General features: G+C 40.8%; 1 protein-coding gene across 1 annotated transcript in view; it reads right to left on the bottom strand.

The window, feature by feature from the left end:
* The window catches only part of DIPK1A (divergent protein kinase domain 1A), a 133019-nt gene extending 116366 nt beyond the window's left edge, over positions 1-16653 (bottom strand). The window contains exon 1 of the mRNA XM_079150827.1: positions 16496-16653. Within this exon, the coding sequence (XP_079006953.1) occupies positions 16496-16549 (54 nt within the window). The 5' untranslated portion in view covers positions 16550-16653. The remainder of the gene's footprint in view (positions 1-16495) is intronic.
* Positions 16654-16952: the final 299 nt, after the last annotated feature.

A 16952-nucleotide genomic window follows, 5' to 3' on the forward strand; every position in this document is an offset into this window, starting at 1 on the left:
AGACGCTATAGTAATTGCCAGAATGATAAACACAATAATAGTACTCATTCAAAATTTCTTCTTTGGTACCACTTTTAAATCTACAAGATTTAAAACTAAAAGTAACAGTAAAGAAACAAAATATCTTAGGAAATGATTGATTTAACTGTTAAAATTCAGTTATATCTTTCTACAGTAGGCAGAATTCTAAAAATGTCCCCCAAGATGCCTACCCCTTGGTTATTCAATGAGACACTGCTCTAGAAATTGTTGTGAAGGTACTCTGCAGGTGGAATTAAGGTTACTAATCAGATGATGGAAACAGATTATCCTGGAGGGCCCAATCTCACTGTATAAGCCTTTCGAAGCAGAAGTAGGCAGAACAGTTAGCAAGATACTGCAGAGGAAGGAAGAGATGAGATGAGGCAGAAGGGGAAGTTGGAGAAACTGACACTAAGGACTCCACCCACTGCTGCTGGCTTTGACAATGGGAGGAGGGTCAAGAACCAAGGAATGCAGGTGGTTTCCAGAGGCTGAGAACAACCCCCAGTCAATATGCAGCAAGGAAATGGGGACTCAGTCTCACAACCACATGGAATTGAATTCTAACAACGTCCTGAAAGAGTCTGGAAGCCAATTCACTTCTAGAACTCTAGAATGAACCTCAGCTTTGGAAACACTCTGATATCATCCTTGTGGAAGCTGGAACAGAGAGCCAGTCAAGTCACGCTGTTAGGACTTCTGACATACAGAACTGGGAGATCAGGGTACAAATAATTGGGCATTGTTTTAAGTTGGTAAATTGGCGGTAATTTGTTATAGGAACATTGGAAAACGAATACATTTTTCATAAATCACCGACGTCAAACGTGCTTTGTCAAATCAATTTTCTGTCCATTAAAGTAACTTTAAACAGAGTTCACCATTTCCAACCATACTCAGTTATTGTGAAATCCAGTATATTTCCCTTCAACTTATTTTGAAAATACTTAAACCTACAGAAAAATTTTAAAAAGTAGTACAATTGTTATTCCTACACCTATATTCATCAATCATTAACTTTCTGCTAAATGATATTTGACAATGTTTGGAAATGTTGCTACTGGGTAATGCTCCTGGTATCTAGTGGGTAGAGCCCAGCGATGCTGCTAAATTTCTACAATGCAGAACCCCACACAACAAAGAATTATCTAGTCCAAAATGCCAATAATACTAAGGTCAAGAAATCCTACTCCCTGAATATGTATATACAAACCTTTTTTCCTAAACTATTTGAAAGGAAATTACAGACATTATGATACTTCTTATGTAAATACTTCAGTTTATATTTCTAAAAACAAGGACACTATCTCACATAGCACAATTTAACACCTATGTAATAATACTATCCAATAAAAAGTCATTTTTAATTTCCCTATAATCTTAAAGAAATGTCCTTTTTGGCTTAAAAATTTACGATACAATCAAGGGTATATAGAGCCACGTGCTGATCAATGTTTTAAGTATAAAATAAATAAGATACTCTGATTTTCAAGCACTGGGGATTAGGAAGTATAATGTGATGCCAATTCTAAGATCTAATAGTCTATAACTCTGACACTATGTTATGTCTAGAATGGATCTACTAATTTGTAGATCCAAACCTCATACCCATTAGAATGAGCCCCCCCCCCCACCAAAAAAAAAAAAAAACCCAAAACACAGACACTAACAAGTGTTGGAGGGGATATAGAAAAACTGGACCCTTGTGCCTTGTTAGTAGGAATATAAAAAGGGGCAACCACTACCAAAAACAGTATGGAGGTTCTTCCAAAAATTAAAAATAGAATTACCATATGATCAAAGATCCCATTCCTTGGTATACAAAAGAATTGAAAGCAAGATCTCAAAAAGGTATTTGCCTCCTATATTTACTGCAGCATTATTGACAACAGCCAAGAGGTGGGAGCTATCTAAACATCCATCAACTGATGAATGAATAAAGAAAATGTGCTGTATACACATAAAATAGAATATTACTTAGCCTTAAAAAAGAAGAAAATTAGTTGGGTACAGTGGCACATGCCTGTATCCCAGCTACTTGGGAGGCAGAGGCAGGAGGATTGCAAAGTCAAGGCCACCCTCAGTAACTTAGCAAGACCCTCAGGAAATTAGTGAAAGCCTGTCTCAAAATGAAAAATAAAAAGGATTGTGTTTGTAGCTCAGTGGTAAAGCACCCAATGCCATCCCCAGCACCATTAGAAGAAAGAAAGAAAGGTACGGTAACAGGGAGGGAGGAGAGGGAAGGAAGGAAGGAAGGAAGGAAGAAAAGGAATGGAATTCTGCCATACTCAATAACATGGATGGAATCTTGAGGACATTGTGCTAAATGAAATAAGGCAGGCACAAAAAGCCAAATACCGTATGGTCCATTTACATGAGGCATCTAAGGCAGCCACTAATAGAAACAGAAAGTAGGATGTGGTTACCAAGAACTAGAGGGTAAAGAAGGAAATAGGGAGTTGTTCAACGGGTGGAGTTTCAATTTTGCAACATGAAAAAGTTCTAGAGATATGCTGCACACAAGGTGCATATAGTTACTGCTACTGTATTTATGCTTAAAATGGTTAGAATGATGAATTTCATGTTGTTTTTGACCACAATAAAAAAAAAAAGTGGGCTGGGGTTGTAGCTCAGTGACAGAGCACCTGCCTACCACGTGTGAGGCACTGGGTTCAATCCTCAGCACCACATAAAAATAAATAAATAAAATTTAAATGTAAATGTGTCCATCTACAACTAAAAAAAAAAAAAGAAAAGGAACTACAATACCATGACCAAAGCTAAATATTTAACTTCATTCAGTACCTGCCTGACAAAAAATAAAACAGAAAAAAAATCACCAAGAACTACTAAAGACAAAGGTAAATTTATCTAGTAATATTTTGGATTGTTGAAATAGTACAAAGTCAGGCATGATAGCACATGCCTTTAATTCTAGCTACTCTGGAAGCCGAAGTAGGAGGATCACTTGAGCCCAGGAGTTGGAGGTCAGACTGAGCAATCTAGAATCCCATCTTTAACAATGTTTTTTTTCAACAACCAAAACAAAATATTCACATTATAATATCCTGGTTTTATATACTTACATAATTGTGAATTAAAAGGTTTTAATAGAAATTATTCACAAAATATCTGAATGTCTAAAAATGTGTATGCTAAAAATATTAAAAGTTTGACTTTTCGGTCAAACAATGTAAAAAGATGGTATTTAACAGAATGGTACAGTATGTTTTTAGAAGCAACTTTAAGAAAGCAAAATATACAATAAACCTAACTGCTAAAAAAGAAAATTTTTAAAGGGACTACAAAACATTATAATCTATTAACATGTAAAAACACATATAATAATTTATTTAGCAGTTTTATTCATAATTGACATAACATAAACACCTAAGATGTCCTTTAACTTGTGAATGGGTAAATAAATTTTGGTACACCCTGACAATGGAATGTTAATCAGCACTAAAAAGAAATGAGCTATGAAGCCACGGAAAGTCATGGAGGTGACTTAAATGCAATTACCAAGTGAAAGAAGCCAATCTGAAAAGGCTGCATACCATGACTCCAGCTACAGGGCCTTCTGGAAAAAGGTATAACTATGGAGACAGTAAAGAGATCAGTGGTGGCCAAGGCTTAATGGGGAGAGAAGAATGAGTAGTGGAACACAGAATTTTTAAGGCAGTGATATTGCTTTGTATGATACATGTCATCATAGATTTGCCAAACCCATAGAGTAAACCCTAATGTAAACTATAGACTTGACGTGAGAATGTGTCAATGTAGGTGCATAAAGACTGTACCACTCTGGTGAATGATGTAGAAAATGAGGGAGGTTATGGATGTGTGAGGGTAGAGGTTATATGGGAAATCTCTTTGTATTCTCTCAATTTTTGCTAAGAACCTAAAACTACTCTAAAAAAATTTTTTTAAGTCTTTAATTTAAAAAACAAAAAAAAGTCCTGGGGCACTTTCACTCTGTGCTGCAGCCTCAAGAAGTGTGGTAAGGATGCAATCTGCCTGAGGATTCACCATTTCTTTGAGTTTCCAATAGGGGCAGAAATACAACTAATGGTAATATCAAATGGCTATAATTCTGTGCTTGAATTTAAGACATGCTCTCCTGACAGTCTCAGAAAGCTACTCATAGCTCTAGAGATGTCATTTTAAGCACAGGCAAGGGCATGTGCCTTCTCCCTCTATCAATCTTTTGGGATAGAGAACAATCAGCAGTTCTAATTATCTTTAGATTTAAAATAATCATGGAGACAGAAAATGGGCAAGAAACCACATTACTCTTACTATAGCATTTGTCAACACTGTCACTATTACCAGTTAGTCCATATCAGTAACCCCATCTGGCACTATATCCCACAAAATACCCACATTAAGTCATAAAAAACCAAACTAGTTGAAAAATAGTGCTTATATAAGCCAAAGAGCTAAGTATCAGAAATATTCAACAAGCACCAACTGCTTAATTAGAACATACCATCTACCCATTCACTCATAACAGCCCTACTGAACACAGGCTGAAATTGCCAGTGGAGTCATTTTGAGAATGCCTTAAAAAAACTTAAAACATTTGCAATCTCAAGGGCTTGAAAATCTTCACGGGACCCAAGTACCTCACACATCAAATTCCATTAGAATCTGCCATCTTCTCATATGCAACAGGGTATGCAAAGAATGGCTAGAATGAAAAATGTATATTATCTAAGTATAGAGAATCACCCTAAATTGTCTTTTCTTTCATTCTTCCAGGATTTAATGATAGTGAGAAGGAAGCAGGTATTCTAACCTAAAAGCAACAAATTATGGGCCTGCTTTGTTAGCAGCCTCATTCAGACTGAGTAAACCCTAAACAAGTATATACCAATTTGTAGAAAACACACTGCTGAAAATTCTCAAATGCAGGTACTATGCTGGGTTACCACACCCACAGGTCACAAGTATGTGCCACAATGGTGAGTGGAAGAAAAATGCTGCCTACAAAATGATTTAAATAGATGAACATGCCCATAGCTTCTGATCTTAGAGGCAGGATTGCTCTGTTCAATATGCTGCAACATTTGGCCAGTCCAGGAAGGGTTACTTCCCAAGTAAGTTTTTAACAAAGCAGTGGGAAGGATAGAAGTATAAATTAGCTTGCTCTGGGAATGGTGCATTGCCATGAGAGGCTTGTTGCTCAGGTACACATTTGTTGGCTACCTATTTCTGAGAGGTCCCAAGCCCTCCTGGGTCTCAGAAAGGGCTTGTATGGAAAAGCACACCTGCCCTGCTCCCCTGGACAGAGGTGCTTTCTGAACCAAAAACCTGGCATTGGTGGAATCTGCGAGCAACAGAAACACATCCATGTTCTCGTTCTTCCTTCCTTCCTTTTCAGCTTTATTGAGATATAATTCACATACCATACTCATTTAAAGTATACAATTCAGAGTTGTACAACTATCACTACTATGAATTTTAGAACATTTCCATCCCCTCTCCTTAAAAATCTCCTACCCCTCAGTACTCTTCATTTTCCCCCAGCTCCGTCTACTATTCATCTATTTCCTATCTGTATACATTTGCCTGTTCTGGATACTTTGTATGAAGGGAATCACAGATTCTTTTGTAACTGTGTTGTTTCATATACTTAATGGTTCCATGGTTCATCCATGTTCATATATAAATCAGTATTTCATTTGACTTTATTGATGAACAGTATTCGACTGCATGAATAGTCCACAAAGTTCTTTTCTTCACAAGCAATAGAATCTTTTTTTTTCCTATATAAACAAAGATATACCCAATAATTAGGTGTCCACAAATAGTCCATGAATGACCATTACAGCTGAAATTATATCATTAATTACAAAATGCTAAATTCTTTAAAAGTGTCATCAACTACTACAGTCATATCTGGATTAATAAAAACACTAAGAATGAAACTCCTTTATATGTATGTCAAACGCTTAAAAATTTTCTCCTGGGGCTGGGGAGATAGCTTAGTCGGTAGAGTGCTTGCCTTGCAAGCACAAGGCCCTGGGTTCAATTCCAAGCCCCCCCCCCCCCAAAAAAAAAAAAAAATTTTCTCCTGTAAATAACAGGAAAATAAGGGAATTTGCAAGCCTAAGGTCTGAACACCTCAGGGCATAAATGATCTTTGACCTGATTCGGCAGAAAACAAACAACCACAAGATATAAATCTACTCTCCCAAACCTCCCTCTCCTCTTTCCAGGCTCTTCATCTCTTCCTCCGTTTTGAAATCAATCTACTTCCTCCCTGTACTCTTTACCCCTTCTCCTACCCACAAGCAAAACAACACCTCTGATACCTGTTGAATAGTTACGGCTTTGTTCTAAATTAAAATACATTTGTGCAGAAATGTTACTTAAATCAAACATTTTTATTTTAAGACATTCTCAACGAAATGAGAATTAGTTTCCCTCATATAAAAATTTCGGACATGAATAAGTTGATAAGGAGAGAGTTTTTAAATTTTGTTTTTGCCAAGAGACCCTTCCAAATCATAATATACCCTCTCCATGACAAATCAAAGTTAGCAAGTATTCTCAGGATGATGCACAACTAGGAAGAAGGTGGGGGAAATAAGAAACTGTTATTAATTTTGTTAGGCATAATAGAAGTATTATGTCTAAAAATATCCTTTTCTTTTAGAAATGCATATGGAAGTATTTGGATGAAATAATGTGATGTCTGAGATAGGTTTTAAAATACTTTGACTAAAGGCTGGGGATGTAGCTCAGGGGTAAAGCACTTGCACAACATGCACAAGGACCTGGGCTTGATCCCCACAACAGTAAAAAAGAAAGAACACAAAATAGTTCTTTTAGTCAGCCTTTGTTCTTTTCCTTCATAACACTTACTGTTACTATAAATTCCTGAGATTATGTGATTAATGTCTGTTTCTATGACTAGAAATTAAGCTGCATGAGGACCACAAAGATATATGCTTAGCCTCCTCAGAATTTCCATTACCTCAGGTAGTTTCTGACATGACAGGCATCTAACAAATATGTATTAAGTAACTGACTGAATCAATGGATTCATGGCATTCACCTGGGTCAAAAAATGTTCAATAAATCAAAGGCAGGGCTAGAAAGCCTGGATTCTCTAGTTGAAGGGATTCAATGTATTTATCTATTTGTATTTATTATTTAACTTCATATACTTCTATTAAAAATGTAATAAATGTGTCACAAAACAGATTCAACTTCATCTAGCTCACCCAATGACACTGATGTCATGTTCTCTGATAAGAATGCTAATCTCCAATTTGTGATATGGAAACAGAAGAACCAAAAAGTAAGTAACTTTTCAAGGTCATAATAAACTAGATGCACAAATGTAAACGGAACTCAGCTTTGTTCTCATGCCTCATATTGTTCCTAAGGGAACATGATTTTATTCTCAGGAAAAATACAAAAAGACTGAGAGAAAGCACTGAGTCTGTGTTTCAAATGCAAGCACTTTCTGCAGGTGAAAATGAGTTTTTTTATTGTTGTTTTCTTTGTTCCCCTTGTAATGAACTCACCTATGTTCAGTAATAGGAATAAATAACATTTAATGACTATAGTCTCTGGGGTAGGGCCCTACCTCATCTGCAAATGAAACCCATTCCTTCTAGAGATTATCACTCCATTCCTTCCTTCAGTTCTAGAAAACTGAGGCCAAGAAACAGCAAACACCTTGCATCGAATAACATGGCTTTCCAGTGCACAGCAGGAATGTCAACCAAGAAAGTCTCAGACGGTTGTTCAAAATGCAGACTCCCCATTCCCACGCTTATTGTGCCTGAGTCAGTAGATCCTGGATGAGGCCTAGGAATTCATATTTTTAACAAGTTCCTGTGTGAATGTAATGGGCAGCCTGAACAAAGAGCCTCTAAAGGAAATAGAATCTCTCCAAGCAGACTAGTGGCTATAGCCAGACATGTCCACTTCATAAGTGTGAGCTGATGGATGTTTGGAAGTTTTGCTTGTGACACAAGGAATATTGAAGAAGGCAGATTTGTACAATTCATCCCCCTGTCTGGGACTGTGATCGGTGAGTGGCATTTGTCAAATGAACCAGCAAGTGGCTCAGTTACCAATGTTGTCTTAGTCGGAACCAGGCATGCAAGCAAGAGCAACAGATCAGATCCATTTTTCTGTAAATATCTCCTTCTCCACGCTAAGGCAAAACAGAATTTCCAATTAACTTGGCTTTTTTTGCCTCAAAGCCCATTGAGAACATACACTTCATTTTGTTTGCAAGGAGGTATAAAAAATGCTGAACATGACCAAACAAAGCCAGGAAGGAGTGTTTGTCATCCTGGGTAAAAAGAGCTGGGGACTCAGCCTAGGATGGAATGGAAATGCTCAGAGACAGGCCCGGGGCCTTCACTTACAGCCATGTCCTGTGGGGCCTGACAGAGTTGAGCCAGTTGCCTCAGCAGTATCGGTCAGTTTTCCATCACTGTGACAAAATAGCTCAGAAAAAACAACTTAAAAGGAGGAAAGATGTATTTTGGCTTATAATTTCAGAAGTTTCAGTCCACAGTTGCTTGGTTCTCTTGTTTATGGCTCAAGTCAAATTCAAGAAGGGCAAAACATCCATCTGGCTAGATGCTTTAGAAAATCCTCTGGTGACCGTTTAGAAGATGGGCCAGAGATATTTTGAGGAGCAGGGATTCTGTTGATGTACTCAATGGGGATCTGGAATAAATTTCTAATTGTATTTAATCTGCATATCTGAATACCTATGTCTTTTGCAACCATATCTTAAATAGTTACCTAGAAGGTGGTGACTCAACACATGTGGGTCTTACCCAGGTACAATATTTGGGGGAATGAGGACTTTGGAAACATGATGCAAAACAGGACCTCATCAGAATGGTTCAACTTCCCTGAGCTTTGGTTTTCTCATCTTTTCCATTATTCAAATGGAAACAAGAACACCAACTCCCCATATGACTTTAATCTGACCTATTGTTTGGCTTTCCACTTGGTCCTACTCCATCCATCTCTAGGGTTACATACACAGGCCTGCTTGTACTTCCATCCCTCTATGTTCATTTATGCTCAGGACCTTTGTTCTTGCTATCTTTGCCCCTCGACTTAGAACATGCTTCCCCAGATCCTCCCAGGGTTGGACATTCTTCCTCAGTTAGTTCTTATAGACAGAAAGTTGGATCCTGTTTTCTGTTCATTCTGCCACTCCCTGTCTTGATTTTTGTTGCATTTTCACTTAAAGGAATTCCTGATAAGGGAGGACTGGCTTCTGTTTTTGTTTCCTGTATGTCTTAGAGCTTTTTTTGCCCCTCATTTCCTGTGTGATTATCTTCCTCTTTAGTTTATTTTGGTACTGGGCATTGAACCCAGGGGCACTTTACCACTAAGCTTAAGTCCCCAGCCCTTTTTTATTTTTTATTTTGAGACAGGGTCTCACTAAGTTGCTTAGGGCCTCTGTAAGGTGTTGAGGCTGGTATTAAAATTGAAATTCTCCTGCCTCGCCTACCAGGTGTGTAATACTGCACCCAGCTCTATAGTTTATTTTTATAGTAAACTATTTTAATTCTGGGGCTGGGGTTGTGGCTCAGTGGCAGAGCACTTGCCTGGCATGGGTGAGGCACTGGGTTTAATTCTCAGCACCGCATATAAATAAATAAAGTAAATCCATCAACAACTAAAAAATATTTAAAAATTTTAATTCTTTTCACTTTAGGTATGGCCTATAGCTATTTCTTTGTGGGAGTTCCATTTAACATGAGAAAAAGATGCTACTCTGATGTGAATCTCTATAGCAGCCTAACTTCAATAACATACAAAATGTTCCCCCATCTTCTCTCCCCTTAGCTACTAATATCATGAAATTGCATGTGGATACACTGTTATTCAATAACATAGACTAATAATTGGGTTCTTTTGCCACACTGGTCTCAAACCACATGAAAAACAAAAGTGACACTACCTATTATGACTGTCACAAATTTGCCTTTACCAGAGATCTTTCTGTCTTCATACAGTTCTGAGTTCCTGTTTAAAGTCCTTCTATTCAACCTGGAGGGCACAGCCTAGTGTTGATCAACTCCCTCTGCTCTTGTTTATCTAGTGCTGTGGTTTGAATATATATATGTCCCTCCAAAATTCTTGTTGAAACTTCATCAGCACTGCAATGATCTTTAGAAGTGGGCCTTTAGGAAGTGCGTAGGACATGAGGGTCCAAACCTCATGGACAGAATGTGTACCTTTATAAAAGAGCACCTGTCCAGCATGTACAAGGTTCAATCCCAAGCACTGATCACATACAAAAAAATACATTTATTAAACTGGGTGTGGTGGCATACACTTGTAATCCCAGCTACTCAGGACACTGGAACAAGAGGTCATCTTTGAGGCCACCCTGAGAAACTTTCTCAAAATAAAATGAAGAGGGTTGGGGATATAGCTCAGTGGTAGAGCCACTGTATAGCATACACAAAGCACTAGATTCAATTGCCAGTACCACCAAATACACAGAAAGAAAGAAAAACACCTTCAGATAATGAGTTCAACCCTTCCGCCCTTTCTACTATATGAGGACACAGCAACAAGGTGCCACATTAGGAGAAAGTCATCCCTCTCCACACAGAATCTCCTAGTACCTTGACCTTAGATGTGGCAGTCTCCAGAACTGTGAGAAGTCAATTTCAGTTAATAAATTATGCAGTCTAAAGTATTTTCTTACAGCAATATGAAAGAACCACAGAATCTGGAAATTCTGGGCTGGGGCTGTAGCTCAGTGGTAGTGCACCTGGCTAGCATGTGTGAGAGGCACTGCGTTCAATTCTCAGCAACACATAAAAAATAAATAAAGATATTGTGTCCATCTACAACTAAAAATATTTTTTAAAAAAGAATCTGGAAATTCCTCCATTTCTCCCTTTTATAGGAAAGACAGTTTTGCTGACCAAAAAATCCTTGATTTTGTCTTTCATTACTTTGAATATATCAACCCACTACCTCCTAGGCTTCAGGGTTTCTAATAAGAAATCTGATAAGTACCTTATGGAAATTATGATGAAAGCTCCCTTCCTGTCAGTCCCATAGATGTTAACAACATCCCTACAGAGTCTTAGGGAACAAGACCCATATCACACATCAGGTGAGTAAAGTGCTACCATCCTTTTGATACCAATCAGTCCAAACTGAAAGAAAGGAATTGAGTGTAGATATGATGAGGTCTTTAAAAGCCACACATCATAACAAATGTTGGGGCTCAAAATTAAAAGGTCATTAAAACATCCTACAGGTTTTTAATTTCCAAGCAAATAAATGTCAGTTCCCATAACTCATTGAAGTAAAAAAGCTTCTGAAGTCCTTTCTTATTTTTATTAATGAAGTGGAAAAGGTCCTGGAGGCCAAAAAGTGAGACAACCACTGTGGGTTACACCCAACTGTGACTGGGCCATTTCAGGATCAGACCTCACAAAGAACCAGTGTGAGGGAATTTCAGTCAGTCACCACCTATAAGGACCCTGTCTGTGGCTGGGTTATTTTTTTTTTTTTTTTGTCCATTGCACAGACAGCTCTTGGTTGATGACCTGTTGAACTCAGATAGTTAGCTTATTTGGTTGGTGGTTTGGGGTTTTTGATTTTTGTTTTTGGGTTTCTTTGGTTTGGGTTTTTAATTTTGTTTGCTTTTTGTTTTTGTTGTTTCTCCTTTTTTTTTTCTTTTAAAATTTTTTTTTAATTGTAGATGGACACAATACCTTTATTTTATTCATTTTTATGCAGTGCTGAGGATCAAACCCAGTGCCTCACATATGCTAAGCAAGTGATCTTACCACTACACTACGACCACAGCCCCTTTCTTTTTAGCTAGCATTGTTGGTGTTGATTATGATTGGTAATGAAAGTAGTGACTTTAGTGAATAAATGTGACAGTCCAGCTCCTCCTTTAAGGATGTCCTCATGGCCAGGCTCAGTTACCAGTAGCTTGGGAAGTTAAGGCAGGAGGATCTCGAGTACAAAGCCAGCCTCAGCAAAAGTGAGGTGCTAAGCAACTCAGTGAGACCCTGTCTCTAAATAAAATACAAAATAGGGTTGGGGATGCAGCTCAGTGGTCAAGTGCCCCTGAGTTCAATCCCTGGAAAAAAAAAAAAAAAAAAAAAAAAGATATCCTCAGGGACATGGGACAGGGGCAACTTTGCCCAAGTGAAATTGGCTTGCCATATCTGTACAGAGGTGTCTGTGAAAGTACTATCAAAGGCAGAGAACTTCCCCTTCATTATATTTAAAATGGATATAATGGAAACTATGGAACACCCAAATGTGATCCAGGTATTTCAAGTGACTGAAACCACTGAAAACATCTACACCAGGATGGAGCATGTGAGTGGGGAGAGCTGTAGCTCCCCCATCCTGGAAGTCAATGGCATGCAGGAGCAGGAGGCTCAGAGAGTGTTTAGTCAGATCACATGCACTGTGCACTACTGCCATGAGAAGTGCATTGTGCACAGAGACCCAAAGCCAGAGAACATCCTGGTGAATGCCAGAGCAAACATCAAACTCTGTGACTTTGACCTGAGCTGCAGGTTCACAGCTGAGCGTAAGCTGGACATGTTTTGCAGCACTCTCCCATACTGTGTCCCAGAACTCTACCAGTTAGTAAAACATGATGGCTCTGTGATAGACCTCTGGAGCCTGGGTGTCCTTCTACTTCATGGTCACAGGTTGCCTCCCATTCAAAGCAACCACCTGTGTGATTGAAGGAACAGATTCTTCACACAAGGTATGATATCCCCCCTCACATTTATGCTTCAGCAAGAAATGTCATCTGTCACTTATTGTCAATTCCACACAGAGGCCCATGGTAAGCCAAATCATGGGGCCTGTGGCTGAGCCTGGGTAAGGAGTACTCAACTGAGCCTTTCCCAACTCAACTGCGCTATTTCCCAATGACCTATACCCCACAATAATGATGATCATGTTTGGCATGGGTTACAACCCATACAATACCTGGGAATCTTTATTAAAGAGAAAATTCAATGATGCTGTGGCTACATATGTTATACTCTAGCACCAGAGAATCCAAGGGGCGGGCTGCACATTCCCAGTTAAGTCTGTGCATCTGGAGGTTGGGCCTTGCTTTCCCCCTGCAGATTCTTCCATTCTCCTTCCCCTCTTGAAGAGGAGTGTCAGTAAGCCTGCTCTTTATACCTTCCCCTTCTTGCTGTCTGAGAATTAATGTCCTGAGGAGGGTAGACAGGCAGCACAAGAGCCAGCTTGCCTGTCATTCCTCACTGCAGACTGCCTGTGAGGACCCTCCCACCTCCACCCCAAGAACAGCCCCTGCAACATGTCCCTATGCCACCAACCCACCCAGTTCCTAGATGAGCATCAGTAGGTGGGAGGTGAGAGCAGCCAGTCCTCCAAGGATACATCATCTAAAGAAAACTCCCTTTACACTGGACAACCCCATGGTGGGACCAAAGCCTGTGGCCATGACAATAGCAGGAGCTGGAAGGGAGGACTAGGAGGAACTGCCACTTGTAGTCTATGAATATGTTCTTGTGTGCCATGTTGTATGCCAAGTCAGAAGACAGGCCCTGGATTCAGAAACAATGGCGCCAATGAATGGAGGGCAAACGTGCCCTGGATTCAGGAACGAAGTGGCTCCAATCAAAGTAGAGAGTGAAGACACAGACAAACAAATGGACAGTCATAAGTCCCTGAGTTTTGTGGATCTTGACATCATGGCATAAGCATTGGCCAGGCATGAACTTAAACAGGTACAGGAAGGAGGTAAGCAAAGTGCCTTGGATTTCTGAGCAAATTCCAGTCACCAGTGCATCTGGAGCCACCTGAACATGAGAGGGCTCCTCTGGCCCCCAGCTTGGGAAAGACATCAGAGACCATTTTTTTTGGGATACTTCCCTTTGCTCTGCTCTTCTCTGTCCTGTCTCCCATGCTTCTGTGATAGCAAAGATGGTTCTTAGTACATTTGTTTCTCACAAATCTTACAAAATTGATGCTGCAAAGAAAAAAAAAAAAAAAAAAAAGAAGAATACAAAAAGAAAAGGGAGTACCATGTAAATTAACTAAACCTTCAGTGGCTAAGAAATGAACTACAACAGTCTCAGTTGAAAATATTTTATTTTGACTTTGCCAAGATAATTTAAAAAAATTTTTTTTTGGTTGTCAATGAACCTTTATTTTATTTATTTAAATGTACTGAGACTCAAACCCAGTGCCTCACGCATGCTAGGCAAGCGCTCTACCACTGAGCTACAACCCCAGCCCCTACCCAGTTTTGAGGTTGAAGCACCTACTAGTAGAGAAAGTGTAAAAAAGCACCTATTAGCCAATCGGGATTAGAAGAAGGTATGGCAGCTAAGTAATTTGAAGGCCTTTTTTAAAAAAGTGGTTAAAGTAAAACTATGGTGAGGAATAACTAACAAGAAAATTAACAGAATAAATGCCAAGATAATGTTTAAAACAGCAGTTGCCTGGAATTCCGGTTCCCAGGTTTTCAATTTTTAAAATCTATAATGCTATATACCATAATAGTGTTTAACCTATAAAAATTTTAAAGATTACTTGATATAGAAATAAAATACTAAAATATTACCATGCCCCAAAATCCAAAATCCTTTTGAAATGCTTATAATCTGGGTTTACCTTAAGTATGTTTTGTTGTTGTTGTTTGTTTGGTTTGGATTGGTACTGGGGATTGAACTCAGAGGCACTTAGCTACTAAGCCATATCCCCAGCCTGTTTTTTATTTTTTATTTTGAGACAGGGTCTTGATAAGTTGCTGAGGCTGGCTTTGAATTTGCGATCCTCATGCCTCAGCCTCTCCAGCAGCTGGGATTACAGGTGTAAGCCACTGCACCAGGATAGTTTACCTTAACTTGGCAATAATGATGTACAAATTCAGAAAGTCAGAAATGCCAAATATTTGTCATTAGTGGAAGCATAACTATTTGTAAAAACTAATCTGAAAGCTTTTGTGCAACAGTACCAAAGAATGTCACAGTCACATCTATGAGAAGTGTTCACAACCAAAAAATCTAAGTCTTCCACCAAATCTAAAAAATTAAGCATAGGTAGCTAGATAGTTTAAGTTAAAAAAAAATTTTAAATATACCAAGAATCTTATGTTGAGAATAGTATGGAAAGATTGTTTTTTTTTTTTTAACTCACATAAAAGGTTACATGCCCTAAATTGAATTCTAGACTGGGTTATACAAACTGTTACTCAAGGCTCAATTGCTACTGGTGGTGCCACTATAAAGATTCAGAACATTCAGTTTTATTCTTAGCCCTTAATATCATGAGTTGTCATATCATGCTTACAATGTGCAGTACATCCCTCATCTCAGGATCATGATTTACACATCCAATTTTCAAACAAAAATGTAAGGTTTACTTGTTTCATGATGGTTCCTTCTCAACTTTTTTCATAATTTTTAAAAGCAGCAGCAGACCCAAAATACCCTACCCATACCTTTAAGTCTTTTAATATAAACGATAAAGGAATAGTGCCCTCTGAATGCACATAACACCGATGACCCACATGAGGCATTGATTTGTAGTTGTTTTTCCATCGGAGTGATGGATTTGTGTTTAGCTACTCGCGATGTCTGCTAGGTCCCCCTGGTGACCAAACCATACATGAAGGCAGTAGTTGGGTTCGAAAGCCCAGACTGGTAGCAGAATAGAGGGTGGAAGGAGAAATCATGAAAAATTAAAACGCGAACAGTACACACGACATGACTGAGAATTACGTTTGCATTGCTGGGGTACTGGAAATCCGCACACCAGTCACTGTCCCCTTTCCTTTTCAAAAGCAAATACTCTTCGCCTTGAGCTTCCCATTCCTACCTCCCATTTAAATCACGGGTGTGATGGAAAGACCAAGCCAAGGGGCTCAGCACAAGGCACAAGCCGCTTTTTTGGGTTTGGGGGAGAATGGATGTGACAAATTGTCATAATTTCTAAAATATGGAGGAATGACACACCACCTTTCCTACCACTGACTCAAGACCCGAGACAGAGTCAGGAATAGCCGGCGGGGGGCCACGGGGGGGGGGGAGCACCAAGACCACAGAGAAGGTGGCTGCACGTCCCAAGCTCCGACTGGAGGGGCGCATGGCAGGGGGCAGCGCCCGGAGCGCAGGGTCGCACCCGGGTCACGTCTCGGGGCTCTCAGGGTGCACCCCGCGCGAAGGCGAGCCGGGCGGGACGAGCCAGGCTGCTAGCCCAGCCCGCTCAGGCGCGGGAGGCTTCGGGGCAGCGGTGGGGGGCGCAGGCAGCGCCGCCGAGGGGCTGCGGCGCCCGGACAACCCGAGAGGGCGCGCCGCCAGGTGCCGGACGGCAGGGGGCAGCGGGGTTCGGGCGGGCGCCGACCCCGGGAGGGAGGACGGGGACGGGCGAGTCCCGCGCGGCGCGGAGGGCGCGCGGCCCGGTGCGCCCGAGGAGGGTGGCGGGGCGGCCACCGGCCTACCTGGAGGTAACAGGGTTTCCTTAGCCAGGCCCCCGGACAGAGACTCCTCGCCATGGTAATCACACATCGCCCCGCCGCGCCGCAGTCAGAGGCGGACCCGAGCGCTGGCGGCCGGGCTCCCCGCCTCCCCGCCCCCTGCCCGGTCGGGCCCGCCCACTCTCCCGCCCCCGCCGGGCGCGCGGCGCGCTCCTCCCGGCCCCACTGCAGTGACGGCGGCGGACGGCCGGAGGCCCGGCCTCCTGCTCTGTTCGCCGAGCCGCCGCGGCTGTCAGAGCGGCTGCTGCCGACTCCGCCATAAAGGGGAGTCGCACCTCGCCTCCGCCGACACAAATCCAATTGCGCCTCGCGCTTAAAGGGGAGGTGCGCGGAGGAAGGAGGAGGCGCCGCGGAAGCGCAAGTGTTGCAAGCTTAGCCTGCAAAGGGCGGATGGTAGCCAGCTAGGGGTGTGCGCCGCGTC

This window comes from Sciurus vulgaris (assembly GCF_902686455.1).
Source record: "Sciurus vulgaris genome assembly, chromosome: 1".
Lineage (NCBI taxonomy): Eukaryota > Metazoa > Chordata > Mammalia > Rodentia > Sciuridae > Sciurus > Sciurus vulgaris.